This window comes from Octodon degus, unplaced genomic scaffold, assembly GCF_000260255.1.
Source record: "Octodon degus isolate 3935 unplaced genomic scaffold, OctDeg1.0 scaffold00061, whole genome shotgun sequence".
NCBI lineage: Eukaryota > Metazoa > Chordata > Mammalia > Rodentia > Octodontidae > Octodon > Octodon degus.
In genome coordinates, this window is record NW_004524637.1 from 2,476,446 (window position 1) to 2,492,073 (window position 15,628).

The 15,628-nt window shown below is 48.3% G+C and overlaps 2 protein-coding genes and 1 long non-coding RNA gene across 4 annotated transcripts in view; 2 read left to right on the plus strand and 1 right to left on the minus strand.

The window, feature by feature from the left end:
* Positions 1 to 2,800, plus strand: part of Cbr3 (carbonyl reductase 3) — a 6,926-nt gene extending 4,126 nt beyond the window's left edge. Inside the window, exon 3 of the mRNA XM_004634356.2 lies at positions 2,195 to 2,800. Within this exon, the coding sequence (XP_004634413.1) occupies positions 2,195 to 2,631 (437 nt within the window). The 3' untranslated portion in view covers positions 2,632 to 2,800. The remainder of the gene's footprint in view (positions 1 to 2,194) is intronic.
* A 799-nt stretch (positions 2,801 to 3,599) lies between these two features.
* On the minus strand, positions 3,600 to 12,106 carry LOC111817548. Its single transcript, XR_002821718.1, has 3 exons — positions 11,746 to 12,106; positions 4,599 to 4,698; positions 3,600 to 3,851 (listed from the first exon to the last, which is right to left on the minus strand). It is a non-coding gene; the product is annotated as an uncharacterized LOC111817548 (long non-coding RNA).
* A 169-nt stretch (positions 12,107 to 12,275) lies between these two features.
* Dopey2 (dopey family member 2) overlaps positions 12,276 to 15,628 on the plus strand; it is a 105,958-nt gene continuing 102,605 nt past the window's right edge. The window contains exons 1-2 of one of the 2 annotated variants that reach the window (XM_004634357.2): positions 12,276 to 12,469; positions 14,888 to 15,052. In XM_004634357.2, the coding sequence (XP_004634414.1) occupies positions 14,915 to 15,052 (138 nt within the window). In that variant the 5' untranslated portion in view covers positions 12,276 to 12,469; positions 14,888 to 14,914. The remainder of the gene's footprint in view (positions 12,470 to 14,887; positions 15,053 to 15,628) is intronic. The other variant, XM_023718671.1, reaches the window with a different exon arrangement.

A 15,628-nucleotide genomic window follows, 5' to 3' on the forward strand; every position in this document is an offset into this window, starting at 1 on the left:
CTCCTCCTCTTCCTCCTCCTCCTCCTCCTCCTTTTCCTCTTCGTCCTCCTCCTCTTCCTCTTCTTCCTCTTCCTCTTCTTTCTTCTTCTTCCTCTTCTTCCTGTTCTTCTTCCTCTTCTTCTTCTGTACCGGAGAGATTGAACCCAGGGCTTTCACCATGACCTACATCCTCAGCCTTTTTTATTTTTTATTTATTTATTTTTTTTTTTTTGAGTTAGAGTCTACTTAAGTAGCTAAACTGCCCAGCCTGAGCTTCAACTTGCCCACTCTATGAGGCTGAACGACTAGGTCATGCTGCCTGGGGAGACGGGCGATGCTGGCAGGCTGGGTCCTCCCCATATCAGACGCAAAGAGTGTAGGAACATTTTCAGGACAAGGGAAGACTTTATGTATTTAGTACAGGGTCTACAGGGTCTCACTACACAGATTGGACCCGTAGGCATCCTGCTTTCAGCCTCCCAAGCGCTGAGATTACAGGCATGCACCACCATGCTCAGTCTCATTTGCCATCTCAGGGAGCCCCAGGGGCGGGACTGGCACAGCAGGCGGGGATTGAACCCCAGCCCCTGTGTCTGCCTAAGGAGGCACTTTAATCCACTGAGCTAATCTGGCCAGCCCCAAGTGAGGACTTTAGAACACTACTTGAGATAATCATGTGGTCCAGTGATAAAAGCCCAATGTGTGACCAGCCAGTGTGTGGCTGTGTAGGGTCTGCCCTTGTCCCCAAAGGCAGTCCACCTCTGTCTCCTGCTTCTATGGCTGTGCATTCAACCAACTGCTGACTGAAAATATGGCAGGGGTGGGAGCTGGAATGACAGCTGTAGCAAACACCGCAGAGGTGTTTTCTTGTAGTTCCTTATCCCTTTCTCCTGTGTTAGGTTTTATCAACAACTTAGAGACAGAAGGGAGAAAGCCAACTTGGCAAAATGTCAGGGATAGCGTAGGGCGGCCTTAGGCCAGGGTTCATTGAACTCTTTTTACAACTTCTCTGTAGTCTGCAGATTGTTCAAAATTAAGAGCCAGGAGGGAGTTCGTGTTACCAAGGAAAATAAGTGAGCAGAGCAGACTGAAGCCTGAAGCTTGAGGGTTCCTGAGAGGTCAGAGAGGTGTTGCTTCCAAGGACAGCCTGAGACTCTCTCCAAATGGGAGCGGGCCTTCAAGGATGCTCAAGAGGAAGATGAACCCCAAGATGTGTGCCTGCGGCAAAAGGCATCGATAAAATGAATTAAAACCCCAGGGTCCCATTGGATACAGACATCATGTGTTCTGAACACATGTGAAAATATCCGCCCAGAATTGGTGGGGTACAGTATGCCAGTGCACATTTACTGGCTTGGGATTCCCAGCAGCACTGCCAGTCTCTGTGGTGGTGTTGTCCTGCACAGTTGCATGGTTCTCTCTTTAGTAGCTGTGAATTCTCATCATTGTGAGCACCAAGATGATTCTGAGAACTAGGAAGAGAACCAACCCAGTCTGTGTGGGGAAGCAGCCAGTGCTGCGAACAGACAAGGGTCACCCGCAGTGCCACCTGGTCCTGGATTAGCTCCCCAGGTCCCTAGGGAACTGTGGGTCACAGTAACTAGGGTGGGTGGGGGGTGTTTGTGAAGCTGCCTGAGGATGACTGTCCTGTGAGCTCCAGTTCTACCTACCTCAGATTACTGCTGTGGAGCCCCCTCCTGGCAGAGATGAGTTTTACCCTTAGGGAGCACAGCACCTCCCCAAATGTCAAATCCCACTTGTGTGGGTTTTATGCCTTTTTTTTTTTCCTTTTCCAGTAAGGGTCTCAGGGTCTCACTATGTAGATCAGACTCGTAGTGGTCCACCTGGTACTTAAAATCATAACTACAGGGCCAGCCAGCCAGCTCAGTGGACTAAAGTGCCTGCTTACTTGGCGACCAGGATTCAACCCCCAGCATACTATGCCTGCCCTGCTCCTGGGGCACACTGAGACAGTGATTGAGACTGGGCATGGTGGTGCACATCCGTAATCCCAGAGCTTGGGAAGCTGAAAACAGGAGGATCACTACAAGTCCGATCTGTGTGGTGAGATCCTGTAGACCCTGTAATAAATACATTAAAAAAGAATAATTAAAAAATAAAGAACTTTAAATGTTCACTCCACTTTTCAATCACACATCATGTTCAGCTAGGGAATGCTTCTCTGTGACATGATCCATCTTTTCTTCTGTTTCAGGGAGAGTGGTGAACATCAGTAGTTTACAGGGCTCCAAAGCTCTTGAAGACTGCAGCGAAGCCCTGCAGGAACGCTTCCGGTGTGACACACTCACAGAGGGGGACTTGGTGGATCTCATGAAAAAATTTGTGGAGGATGCAAAAAATGAGGTGCATGGGAGGGAAGGCTGGCCCGACTCGGCTTATGGGGTGTCCAAGCTGGGGGTCACAGTGTTGTCGAGAATCATGGCCTGGCAGCTGAATGAGAAGAGAAAGGCTGACAGGATACTGCTGAATGCCTGCTGCCCAGGGTGGGTGAAGACAGACATGGCGGGGGACCAGGGCTCCAGGACCCTGGAGCAGGGGGCCGAGACCCCTGTGTACTTGGCCCTCCTGCCTCCAGATGCCACAGAACCCCACGGCCAGCTCGTCCGTGACAAAGTTGTGCAGAACTGGTGAACCTCTCTTTGGAGCTGCATTCTTTTCCACTAGCCTGTTTATGACACACGATCAGTGCACTCATCTCGGGGGATGGTACACTCACACCCTGCATCTGGGTCTCTACTTCGCCTTCGGGAGCTCAGGGCATAATGAGTGTTGGGGGGAGGAATAAATGAATTCTGATGCTAGAGTTGGACTCTCTTTCTGCTGTGGAGAAGGAATAAATGCCTATTAAACTCCCAGGAGAAGGCTGTTCAGTTCCAGGATCTGCAGCTGAATGGTTTTGCTGCAGCCCAACTCAGAGGTAAAAGTCTCCAAGGGAAAAGGACACACAGGTGTTTCAAATTTTAGAGGCTATTCTGATCCCCTGGGGGAGGGGGTTGCTGATTGAAAAAACTGCTGTCCTGTCATGATGGAGCACACCTGCAATCCCAGCCCTCTGGGAGGCTGAGGCAGGAGGATCAAATTTTAAGCCAGTGTGGATAACCTCGCAATTTAGTAAAGTCCTGTCTCAAAAAATTGCAAGTGGGCCAGGGCACCATGTTTAATCCCCTGGACTGAAGAATAGATTGCCGCTTCCCAAACCAGGGTTTCTGATCCAGTCAGTCTGGTAGGACCCCAAATTTGAATTCCTGACAAATTCCCAGTAAATGCTGATGCTGCCAGCTGAGACATGACAGTGCAGCGAGCGGTCACGGCGCTGTGAAGTCAGCTCCCAGCCGGCCGGAGCCATGCCTTTCTGTTTCCAGTTTGTTCATTCTGTAAAGATGATTTGTTTCATTTGCTTTGCTTTTTTTTTTTTAAAAGTTTTTTTTAATTTATGTGTGTGTGTGTGTGTGTGTGTGTGTGGCCAGCTCAGCCCACCAGGGGGCGGGGCTGGCTGGCATGTGGTGCTGGGGGATTGAACCGCGGTCCCTGTGCTTTTTTGCTAAGCTTGTTCTAAGTAGGTGCTTTAGACCACTGAGCCATCTCACCAGCCCTTGCTTTGCTTTTTGAGATAGAGTCTTACTTTGTGATTCAGGCTGGTTTCTAACTCATGGCAATTCTCCTGCCTCAGCCTTCCAAGTGCTGATCTTAATTGTATTTTTGTTTCTGTCGAAGGACAGAGAATTACACCATTAAAAATCTTACTAGGCTTTTATAGGTAATTCTGGGATGAGGTAACACTATATTCGATCAGACAGCACAAACGTTCTGAGGAACTGAGCACAGGAGGCTGGTTGTTTAAATGGAAAAGGCTGAGGAAAGTAGAAACAGACAAAAGCAGATCAGTTATTTCAAAGTTAGTTTAGTGGATGGCCAGCTAATTCTGGGTGATTAGAGGTTTGGCTATTACCTCTCTCCTGATTTCTGGGTTGGTCAAACAATTGAGTTTGCTTTGGCAATATGGTTCTTTAGCATGAGTGATGCCATTTTGGTTCGGCCCATCAGGCCCAGTACAGTTCATCTAACCCCTGGAGCCTGAAGGGTTCAGGAGAGGTGGTTTTGTTTCAGTTGTTGTTGCTGTCGTTACATGATTTCCTCAGTATTGGGTTTTTAGTGGCTTTTTGGTTTCCCCAGTTCTGCCCAACACATTTGTCACACCTTTCGTCTGCCAGTGTCATGGCAACACTGGCCATCTGGCTCCTGCCACCTGCATGGATGTCTGGACCTGTTCACACCCCCTCTGAGCTCAGCCCAGCATGATTCTTCACATCACCCCTGAGCACCTTTGGGTCTCTATGACAACAGGCACATCTTCATACACGGCTTTCAAAGGGGACTGCTTTATTTTTTTAAACTCTTTTGTTAATTTATTTGGTGCACAATGCAAGCTCACTATGCAGCTCAAACTTGTAGTGATTCTCCTGTCTCAGCCTCGCTCGCTCTGGGATTGTAGGTGTGTGCCACCATGCTCAGTTTCAGTAGCTGGCACAGTGCGCCCAGGGTTCCAGGGCCAGCACAGCATGTGGTACCAGGGACCAAACCTGGGTCCTTGTGCTTACCTGGCAGGCAGTAAGACAGCTGGGTTATCTCCTCAGTCCCAAAAGGGACTGCTTTTGTGACCAGGCCTCTTGCGTTCCAGTTATACCCTGTAGAAAAAGACTTGGAGACAAAAGGATTGTTTTCATGTTATTTTTAGTTTTTTTATTTTTATTTTTTTGACCAGCTCAGCTCACCCTGGGGGTGGGGCTGGCACAGCATGTGGTGCCAGGGATGGAACTGTGGTCTCTGAGCACTTGCCTAAGCAGGTCTTTAGACAACTGAGCTGTCTTGCCAGCCCTGTTTTTAGTTTTTATTAGTCCATGTCTGTAGTACATAATGATTGTATTCATCATGAAGAGTTGGTTCATGTACATAGCACATACAAGTTCTTCTCATGTCTCCTCCCCCATTTAAAAATTTTTTTATTTATTTATTTTTAGGTAGCACAAGGGATTGAACTTAGGGCCTTGTGTTTGCCAGGCAAGCACTTATTCCACTGAGCTATCTCCTCAGCCCCTTCCCTCATCTCTTGATTCCCTTCCCTATTGCAAAGATCTATCTTGCTGCTTCCTATTATCTATCATTTTGCTCTTTTATTTATTTAAACTTCAGGTTTCTCATATAAGAGAAACCATGTGACAATCTTGTGATTTATTTCACTTAACACGATGGCCTCAAGGCACCTCCATTTTCCTACAAATGACTCAAGCTTATCCTTCTTCATGACATAATACTCCAAGGTGTGTAAAAACCACATTTTCTTTATCCATTCATTAATTGGTGGACTTCTAGGCCACTTCCGTGATGTAGCTATACAGAGGATGTTATGAAAGAGAAGAAATGTCCTTGCACAGCCTTGTGAGGGAGTTGGGACTTTAGAAAGCACATGGCTTATCAAACCGGACCACAGAAAGACAACAGGTATGGGCTGGGGAGATGGCTCAGTGGATAAGTGCTTAACTCCCCGGTTCTGAAAAGAAAGAAAGAAAGAAAGAAAGAAAGAAAGAAAGAAAGAAAGAAAGAAAGAAAGAAAGAAAGAAAGAAAAGGAGAGGAAAAGAAAGACAACAGGTGCACAATGGGAAGAATGCAAAGGAAGAAAAACTGCACATCTACTGAGTTTATCACGGCTGCTTATGGCATGAACTGAGCACCAACAGTGCATTGAGGAGCACAAGTGCAGTTGCCTATCTCCTGACATCTTCTTTCGGACATAAAAAATATTGCATGTCCCTTCCTAAGGGTAGAGATGCTCAGGGCTTTGTTTCTGTCAGGACCAGGACTAAGCTGGCAATGCTGTTACTTCTGGTATCTCCCAGGAAGCAGCTCTTTATTTCTCCAGATTCCACAGCACCTCACAGGTCAGCTTGCCTATCACCCCTCACTTCACCTTCCTTCCACTTGAGATGAGGAGAAGGCGGAACCCCCAGACGGCCTTCCTTCCAGCCCCTCACCAACTCTTTTCTGCACTATTGGGAGTTGAGCCCAGGGCTTTCGCTCTGAGCTAAATCCCTAGCCCTTTTTGTTGTTTACTTCGAGATAGGGTCTTGCTAAATCACGAAATTGCTTAGGCTGGGCTCCAACTGTGATCCTCCTACCTAAGCCTGCCAGAGCACTAGCATTGCCGGTGTGTGCCATCAGGCCTGACTTCAGCCTATTCTTGTGTCACTGATCCAACCCATCCCCTATTCAGCTTGGGCCACAGCTCCTATGACATTGTAATGGCTTCAGGATGTTTTTGCACTGCCATACTCTGGTCTGCCTTGAAGCCAGTCTCCCAAGTCCTGCTGATGGCATGAACTGAATGGGGAACTGGAGAGGGCTGCAGCTCTACTCACGTCACAGATAGGAAGTCACACATACACAGGATGTCCCTGGCCACCCTTTTATTTCTACTTCCTCTTTGTCTCTTTCCAACCAATCTCCCCTTGACACTTCTTTTTTTTAAATCTCTTATTTACTTGGTACAGGGTCTTGCTATGCAGCTCAGACTAGTAGTGATTCTCCTGTCTCAGCCTCCCTTACACTGGGATTACAGGCATGTGCCACCACTCCCAGTTTTGGTGGCCCACATGGCACACCTGGGGTTCCAGGGCCAGCACAGCATGTGGTACCAGGGATTGAACCCAGGTCCTTGTGCTTGCCAGGCAGGCACTTTGACCACCCAGCTATTTCCCCAGACCCCCCTGACACTTTTGGATCATCATGTAACCCACTTAGAAGGCCCATAAAGAAAGGAACGGCTGGACTGGATCAGAGCCAGTACTGGGTGTGATCAGTGCCAACTACTGTAATCTAAGGAACAGAAGGAACCAGGCTGATACAGGGACGTGAAATTCCCAACCTGGCCTGAATGAGTTCGTGTTCTCTAAAATGGAAGAATGAATTTTAGGAACAAACGGAGGCTGAAGGTAAAACTTTATTGGAAAGGAAAGCTTCTGTCGGAGAGGGACAGAAGGGGGTCCCAAGCGGGTTGCCCAGGAAGCTGTCTCCTTCAGGTTATTTTTATAGGACAAAACCATGCGGGGCTAAGGTAGAGACAAAGGGGTCCCGCTTAGGCAGATACAGGGTGGGACCAAACTATGGTCAACCAATGGGATTACAAGCACCATTGCTCAGGTAAAATTTATTAGGTCTAGGACCAAATGGGGTAGTGAGTCACGTAGCAAGCGGGCGACCTTATCTGGTGGTCTTCAGTCAATGATTCTTCCTGACAAATGAGCAATCCTGGATGCCAACTTTAGGGAGGTCAGCATTTGTTTGATCTTTAGGTCTGGCTCACACCAGGAGCATCTCCCCAGTAAGGTGTCTGGTCTTTGTCATCCCCTTCGAGGGCCTGTCCCTGTCTAACTACCTACAATATTTCTATCTAACTCAGGCTGCCTGCAACAAGGCCACAGCCACCAAAGGAGGTCAACCAAACGGAAGCTCCTCCCCACGCTGGATTCTTTCCATGGTTTTCAGATCCCTCCAGAAGTACACTGTGTCCTTCAAATTGTCCTTTTCCTTCCTAGTTTGATACTAAGATTTCAATCTAGAATGTGTCCCCAAAGCCACAAGTGTTTACAGTGGTGCTGTCCTTATCTGTGGATTAATAGATTGATGGATTAGTAGCTGATTAATTAGTAGCTGTTAGAAGGCACAGTCTGATGGGAAGAGGTGGGTCGGGGTGTGGCTAGCCCCAGGGGTGTGGCCTGGAAGGATATACTGTACTGTGTACTTCTCTCCCTGGCCCTCCGATCTCTCTCTGCTCCCTGACTGCTATGGGTGAGCAGTTTTCCTCCATCCAACCCTTCTACCATGCTGTTTCTGGCTTGGTGCCAGCTGACCATGGACAGGAGGCTTTAAAAACTGGGCCAAAATAAAGCCCTCCTCCTGAAACTGAACATCTGTTGACCATTTTGTCCCAACAACAGGAAAGTAAGACAAATTGGGTGGTTGATGTCCATAACCAATAGAACTCATTAAAATGCTTCATAGTACATTGTTGTTATGGCTTCTGTATAGGTGTCCCCCCAAAGCCCGAGGCAGTCATGGGGCAGCCTCTGGAGTCTGTGACTGATTACTGTGAGTGTGGATGCTGCACCTGCCCTGGGGCAGGGAATTTGCATTTTAATGTAAGGAGGGAAGAGAGGCTAGCTGCTTGAGCTGCTGCTACCCTTCCCTTGCACTCTTGCTCTTTGACTCCACCATGAAAGGTTCTCTGCCTTGTGCTGCTCTGCCTTGGAGACACCTGAATATGGACTGAATCCTCCAGTAACTGTGAGCTAAATAAACCTTTCCTTCCTTCATTTTGGGTATTGGGTATTTGTCCCAGCAATGAGAGAAGAGTAACTAAGACAATTGTACAAAATAATATAATAATAGGTATTGCTTGGAATAAAAATGAAAACAAAATCATGAATTGAGAACTGATGGCCTCCTGGGATATATGTCATGCTTTCCAACATGGTTTTACCTAATTCTCACAACAGTCCTTTGAGGTTTGTATTACTATCATTTTTCAGATGAAGAAATAAAAGCTCAGAGAGTTTAATTAACTTGTTAAGGATCACACACCTAAGAGATAAGAGTTGGCACCACATCCAGAACTCAGTGTTAGGTGCCTGCTTCTGGGTACATTTGCCTTCTGCTATGACTTTGAAGACCACGGGTAAGTCTTGGCATAAAAATCAATAGAGGGGGCCTGCCCCATAGCTTAGTTCTTTGGGGGGGGGGCCTGCCCCTTAGCTCAGTTCTTTAAGTGGCTGCTTCAACAAAGCAGTCAGGCTCAGGTTGCTGTGGTTCGATCCTCACAACTCAAGCCAGCCAGACCTGCCCTGAAGGCATTCGGAGCAAATAAATAAATAAATAAAATTAATAGAAAAAAATTAATAGAAGTGATTGTAATAGAAGTGATAGCTAACTGGTGTCAACTTCTTACACCCGCTGAACTGAACTAGCATGGTGCCAGGTGTGGGAGACCCACCTGAGGGTTGTTGCCAGCAGTTTAAAGGCAGAACAGGAGAAGCTGTCAGTATGCTTCTAGGGATGCTGTTTGGAGAGGCTGTTGGAAGCTGCTAGGTCTCTTGAGCTATTCTGCTGGAGGACCTTATTATGCTGGCTTTCCTAATGAACTTTGGGGGAGCTCTGGTCCTCATCTTGAGCATCACTTTTTGCCTCCAGAGGGGAAGATAGTGCACAGCTCAGTCTCCTGGAGAAGCTTGCCACATTGGCTTTCTTGGTGGGAACTCAGCTTTCCTCATCTCTGGAGGAGCTGGGGACCTCAGTGTTGCTGGGGATGGCTGTGGTACTTTTCAGGGAAGCTCTGGTACTTAGCTTGAGCGTTGCTTCCTGGCTCCAGTTCAGATCCCTCAGCCCGCTGGCACAGAGCCTTCATCCCACTGGCATAGACTTTCTAGCTCCTACCACTGACCTATGGGCCTTTCCAGCACTGATAAGTGAAGCGGGCCTGCATGAGATTTTGTCATGGGCTCTAGGCCTCCAGCTCGACTTATGGGAGGCATTATCATGAGCTCAGGTTTTCAGCTGGACTCATACAGGATTTTAGGATCTAGGCTCTCACCTGGATTCTTGAGTGTTTAGTGTGTGGATAGATTTCCTGCACTTCTTGTATATGATTCTTGGGTGATTCTTTATAATACAGGACACATTTTATATTATTTTATATTGTTCACCTTGCAAAAGCTCAAAGTCATGACAATGATACATTTTTTAAAAAATTTATTGTATTTATTTATTTATTTTGTGTGTGTGTGGCCCGCTCAGCCCACCAGAGGGTGGGGTTGGCTGGCATGTGGTGCTGGGGGATTGAACCGCGGTCCCTGTGCTTTGCTTGGCTTAGTTTGTTCTAAGTAGGTGCTTTAGACCACTGAGCCATCTCACCAGCCCGATACATTTTTTTTTAAAGTACTTTTATTTATGTGTGTGTGTGTTTGTGTGTGGCCAGCTCAGCCCACCAGGGGGCAGGGCTGACTGGCATATGGTGCTGGGGGATTGAACCGCAGTCCCTGTGCTTTGCTAAACTTGTTCTGAGTAGGTGCTCTAAAGCACTGAGCCATCTCACCAGCCCGACAATAATACATTTAATCTAAGTGATTTTTTTTTTCAAAACCAGGGATTGAACTCAGGCCCTTGCACTTGCCAGGGAAGCACTTATTCCACTGAGCCATCTCCCCACCATACTCTAAGTGATTTGTAAGCTACCTGGTCATTAGATCCCCAGCAAAGTATAACTTGCTTCGTTTTCCTTTTCTTGATGGTGATTGAATTGAAGGGCTGAACTATACTCCAGCTCTCTTTTAATTTGAGACAGGTTCTCATTAATCTGCTAAATTGCCTAGCTGGCTTCCAATTTGCAATTCTCCTGCTTCAGCCTCCCAAGTATCAGGGATTACAGGTATAATCCACTATGCTGGCTTCAAGTATGGCTTAAATGCAACATATCATTGCAACATATCATTAAACAATCATTGTGTAGGGTATATATTTTTAGGTGTCAGATGGTACCAGCAGTTCCTTTTGCATCAGCTTTTCTGTGACATGTTTTTCTGGGTTGATGCTTGTGTGGTAAACATAGTAGACTTGGGCATAATGATAACTTTATTGTCAAGAGGAGAAAAGAAAATTGGGATTTATATTAAATTTGAAATGCCCTAATTAGTTTAATTATTGTGTAAGGAACCTGTTCCCCTTATGGGTCTTTAACATATGAACATTGATAGCTAAGTAGGCTTATCTTTTTTTCTTAGTGCTGAAGATTTAACTAGATAAGCACTTCACCCCTGAGCTCCACCCTCAGCCCTTTTCATTATGAGAGGGATCTTGCTAAACTGTTCAGGCTGGATTCAGATTTGTGATCCTCGTTCACCGGCCTTGTGGAGTGCTGGGATTATGAACATACATTAAGTGGTTCTTCTGTCTCTGTTAGTTCAGAGCAGCATGAGCGGTTGAGACTTGAGAACTTCAACAGTCACTTATTTGCAAAATTTTTCCAATTCTTTTCTGCCAGCTACGTAAAAAGTTTATCATCTCTTTATTAGGAAAACTATTCTCGTGAAATAAACTTTTCCCCCTGCTACAAGTGGCTCAATCCTTTCCTTTTCCTCTGATTCTATTTTAAGACCTTTCCTGACCTGATTGTTAGAAAGATTTACATCTGGGGCATGTGGGCATGCAGACTGGAAACGGAATCCAAGTCAGCAGCCTGACAAGGATAGGGGGCCAGCGTCGCCAACAATTGAATGATTCATGAAATTTTGGTAGAGGTGATCAGCCCACGTTTGAATATGATAGAAACTACACACCCTTTCCCAGACACACACATACACACACACACACACAACCATTTCCAAACGTTCTTCCTCCCCGCAAAGCACATTCATCCACGGTCTAACCTCGGAGACGCACAGATAAGACCTAAAAATTCCCCAGGGAGACTCGGGGCTTGAAAGAGGACCCATCAGAAGAGAAGTCCCGACTTTATCCCAAAGGTGGCGCTGTCTGGCAGCGCGGGTGGGGCAGCCAGGGAAGGGCCGAAGCGTTGGGCGTTTGTAGCCCCGCCTGCAGCTGTCACGCCGCGCTCGGTGGGTCAGGAAGAGCCGAGGACTGGCCTGAAAACACTAATACTCCCCTGAGTTGACATTACGTCCTCGGTCCTGTCTCCGTACCTGCATAAGGAGCTCATTCCAGGGAAGACTGACGTCACCTACCCTTCAGGCAAAGCTAAGGAGCTAAGGCGTGCGGGGACATGGGCGCCTTAACGAGGGTCCCCAGCCTCCTGCGCCCCGAACCTGGTTTTGTCTTCCTCATCTTGAGGGCACAGGGTTTGGGCGCGGCCCAGATGAAAAGATGCGGTCAGCCAGGTTCTGTGCACCTCTCTTGGGCCTTACGGTTCTCCTGGTCGGTAACTCCTCCGATGACTTAAGGAAGGTGGACGGCTCAGAGTGGCACGAGACGCTATCCCTCTCGGCACCTACAACTTCGCGCCCACCCGGGGTTGCTCTGCCGCCGGGCGACGCCCACTTCCCGGATTCGGAGTCACGCTGGGCCAAGAGAAGCGCCGTGAGGGCCCGCCCAGCCTCGCGCCGAGGCCCCGCCCACAGATCGTCCACGAGCTGAGGCCCCGCCTTCAGCCCCACCCCCCGAGCCTCTAAAGTCAGCCGCGGCCACGCCCACTCCCAGACACCAGGAGACGAAGCCCCGCCTCTCCTTAGGCCCCACTTGGGAAGCCGCGGCCCCTCGGGCTCGGGCGCGGCGCTTCCTTCGCGGTCGCGGCTTGCCACTGCTCTACAGCCCCTCAGGCTCGCTCCCGGTCAGCCCTCAGCCTCCGTCGCTCCCGAGCCGCACGCGAGCGCGCCCGCCACTAAGGCTGCCGGTAGGGCTGCCGCCGCGGTAAGTCGCCCCCTTCCCCGGGCCCGCGGGCGGTGTCGGCTCCCTGGGCGCGTGGCTGCAAGGCGCGCCGGCCCTGCCGAGGACGCGCGCGGGCGTGGGGCTTGGGCCTCAAGCTCCCTGGGGCCGGATGGGGGACGCGCGGCCTCGGCCCGGCAGGTGCAGGAGGCCGGGTCTCCCCTCCACCGACCCCGTGGTGCCCTCGTCTGCCTTTGTCCGCCGGCGCAGTCCTCACCGGGAGGCGGCTCGGGCGCGACCTTTGGGAGCCCAAGGCTTTCTGAGGACGAGGACCCCGCGCCCCCGACCGTCCCGGAGCCGCAGTGCGCGCGCCCCGCCGGCCTGGCCCTGCGTCTTGTCGTGTCCTGTCCTGACCTGTCTTGTCCTGCGGGTCTCTCTGGTTCCCCGCAAGCCAGGGCTGACCTTACTTGGGTACAGCCACTCCACACCCAGGGACACTTTCGCAGGCTCTCAATGGGGTGGGGTCGGTCAGGTGTTGGGAATACCCTCGCCCTCGAAACGTGCTTTTAACTGGGAGCCTTAATTTTTTTCTAGTGTAATTTATTAGCTACTCTGTAAAACCAAATTCAGAATATTGTCCTGCAGTTTCCATCAGTGCCCTGGTGGTGCGCGTTTGTGTGCTGTGGCCCAGGAACCCTACCTGTGGTGGGCCGATGTTCTTGCTCAGGGAGGGTAGCTCTTTGTGGTGTGCTATCTCCCTTCGTGTTCACCTAACTCCTTCCTTCGTGGGAGCATATTTTCAGTGAGCTGCTTTGGGATCTGGCAGATGACTTTTTTAGGAAATGAAGAATGGTCTCAGGGGAGGGGTTTGCTGTCGACTCCAGGTGAACGTATCTGGTGGGTTAGTATTGTGTAAATGCTTGCCCCTTTGTGTGGAAATGTCTGTAGAACTCAGTTTACAGTGAAGCCTCATAAGCTGTCCAGGACAGAGGCAGGAGCACTGGGGAAAGAGGACAGAAGGGCTCAGCTACTCCTTTTCCCCCAAACATAAGGTAGCATCTCAGCAACCTGAGCCCCAGTCTGGGTTCTGTCTGATGCTGGTGGGGGAACCCAGGCAATTTTCTTTATGGCATAATTCTGAATATCCTCTCCTGGGACTCCTGCTTGTTGCCTGAGATAAATGTGTATATGAAGGAGCTTCGTACCAAGCCACTAACAAGACTGGCATAACCTGGTGATACCAGATACTTAATATTTTGTCTGAATGGCTGTTTTCAAATCCTCACCTATGCTTTTTTTTTTTTTTTTAAATTAAAACAAAATTCAAGAAAGGTCTCTCAAGTTCAGACTGGCCTTGAACTCACAAGGTAGCCCAGGTTGGCATTGGACTCCCATGATCCTCCTGCATCAGCCTCAGTGCTGGGATCACAAGTGTGCACCACCATACCCAGCTTTCCCTTTGCCATTGCACCCAGCAGTACTCTGTTCCTGTGGCCATGCATGACGTTGAACTGCTGAGGCTCCTACTCTTCCCCGGCTGACGCTGGCCCTGCCAGCGGGACGTCCGCTGCCCCACCCCCTAAACACACACCTTATCTTTACCAAGCTCTTCCTGGTAACACCAGCCACCCACACCTGGGACTCGGAGGAGTCCTCTGCCAGGTGTTGTGCTTCCTCAATCTGTCTTTCTTGCTTATGTCAGTCTGTAACTTCATCCCACCCCTGCCCCCATCTGTGCCTCAGTAACTGGAGATTATGCATTTAGATCTTTTCCTCTTTGTCAGGCTGTGGAGCTGGAGCCCTGTAGCGTTCAAGTCTCTCCAGTGCTTAGCTGCTTAGAGTAAACAGTGTGTGGGGCATTGGGGTGCTGCAGTTGTTAGGCTAGATTTGGGGCCTGGACATTTCTTGGGGTGAGGGGGACATGGAACAGCTATGAACTATTTGGATATACCAACTTTTTCTTAGGTTTGTTTTGTTTCATTTTTGTGACACTGAGAATTGAACCCAGGGCCTTCACACCAAGTCCTACTTTCCCCTCATTTACTTTTTTGCGAAAGGGTCTTGCAGAATTGCCCAGGTTGGGCTTGAATTTGGGATCCTCCTGCCTCAATCTCCTAAAGTGCTAGCACTATAGGTGTGTACCACCACATCCAGCCTTTTGTTTTCGTTAATGCTTTTTTTTTTTTTTTTTGGTGGAACAGGGGATTGAACTCAAGCCCTTGTGCTTGCCAGGGAAGCACTTATTCCACTGAGCCATCACTCAAGCCCCAAATGCTTTATTTTTTTCCCCCACCTGATTTTCAGATAGAATATTTCCAATTTCCTAGGCTAACTGAAGAGCATTGACCTGCCAAGGAGAACGTTCAGACCAAGATGTTGTCCTTAGGTTTTTTAAATGCCCTTTTGTGGGTAGTCTGGGAAGGATTTGTATCTCTCGTTCAGTTATTGTTGCTTCACTTTCAGATACTTCCACCACTGTGAGAATGTAAGATGGACCCAGAAGAGCAAGAGCTGCTAAATGACTATAGATACAGAAGTTACTCTTCAGGGATTGAAAAGGCTTTACGAAATTTTGAGTCCTCCAGCGAATGGGCAGATCTCATATCTTCACTAGGCAAGCTCAACAAGGTACGCAGGGTGTATGCTCTTTGGAACTGGAGACATAGTTTTCTTATCATTGCAAGGAATTTGTGGTGATTTTTTAACAATAGAAAGTACAGGCTGGGTATGTTGGAAAATGGACCTGTAATCTGAGCACCTAGGAAGCTGAGGCAGGAAGCTCTCCATAAGTTTGAGGCCAGTCTGGAGTATACAGTGAGACTGTCTCAGAGAGAGAGAAAGAGAGAGAGAGAGAGAGACAGACAGACAGACAGACAGACAGAATGAGACTGAATTGATTGATTATATAGAAAAGAAGAACTCATAATCTGGCCCCTAGAGTATCCTTATTGCCTTAAGTAGTATACATACCTCCTTCTACCTCTTTCATAGCCTAGAATTATACAGTGTTGGAATAAGTTGAAGGATCTTTATCTCAACAATACATGTGTCTACACGAGATAAAATTTAAAATTATAAGCTTAGCTGTTCAAAGATTGTACATTATGTACATATTAGGGTCTTTATTGCTTTTTTTTTTTTTTTTTTTTTTTTTTTTGTTATATAGTTTCTGCTGCTGTTCCTAATAAATAAATATTGAATCCT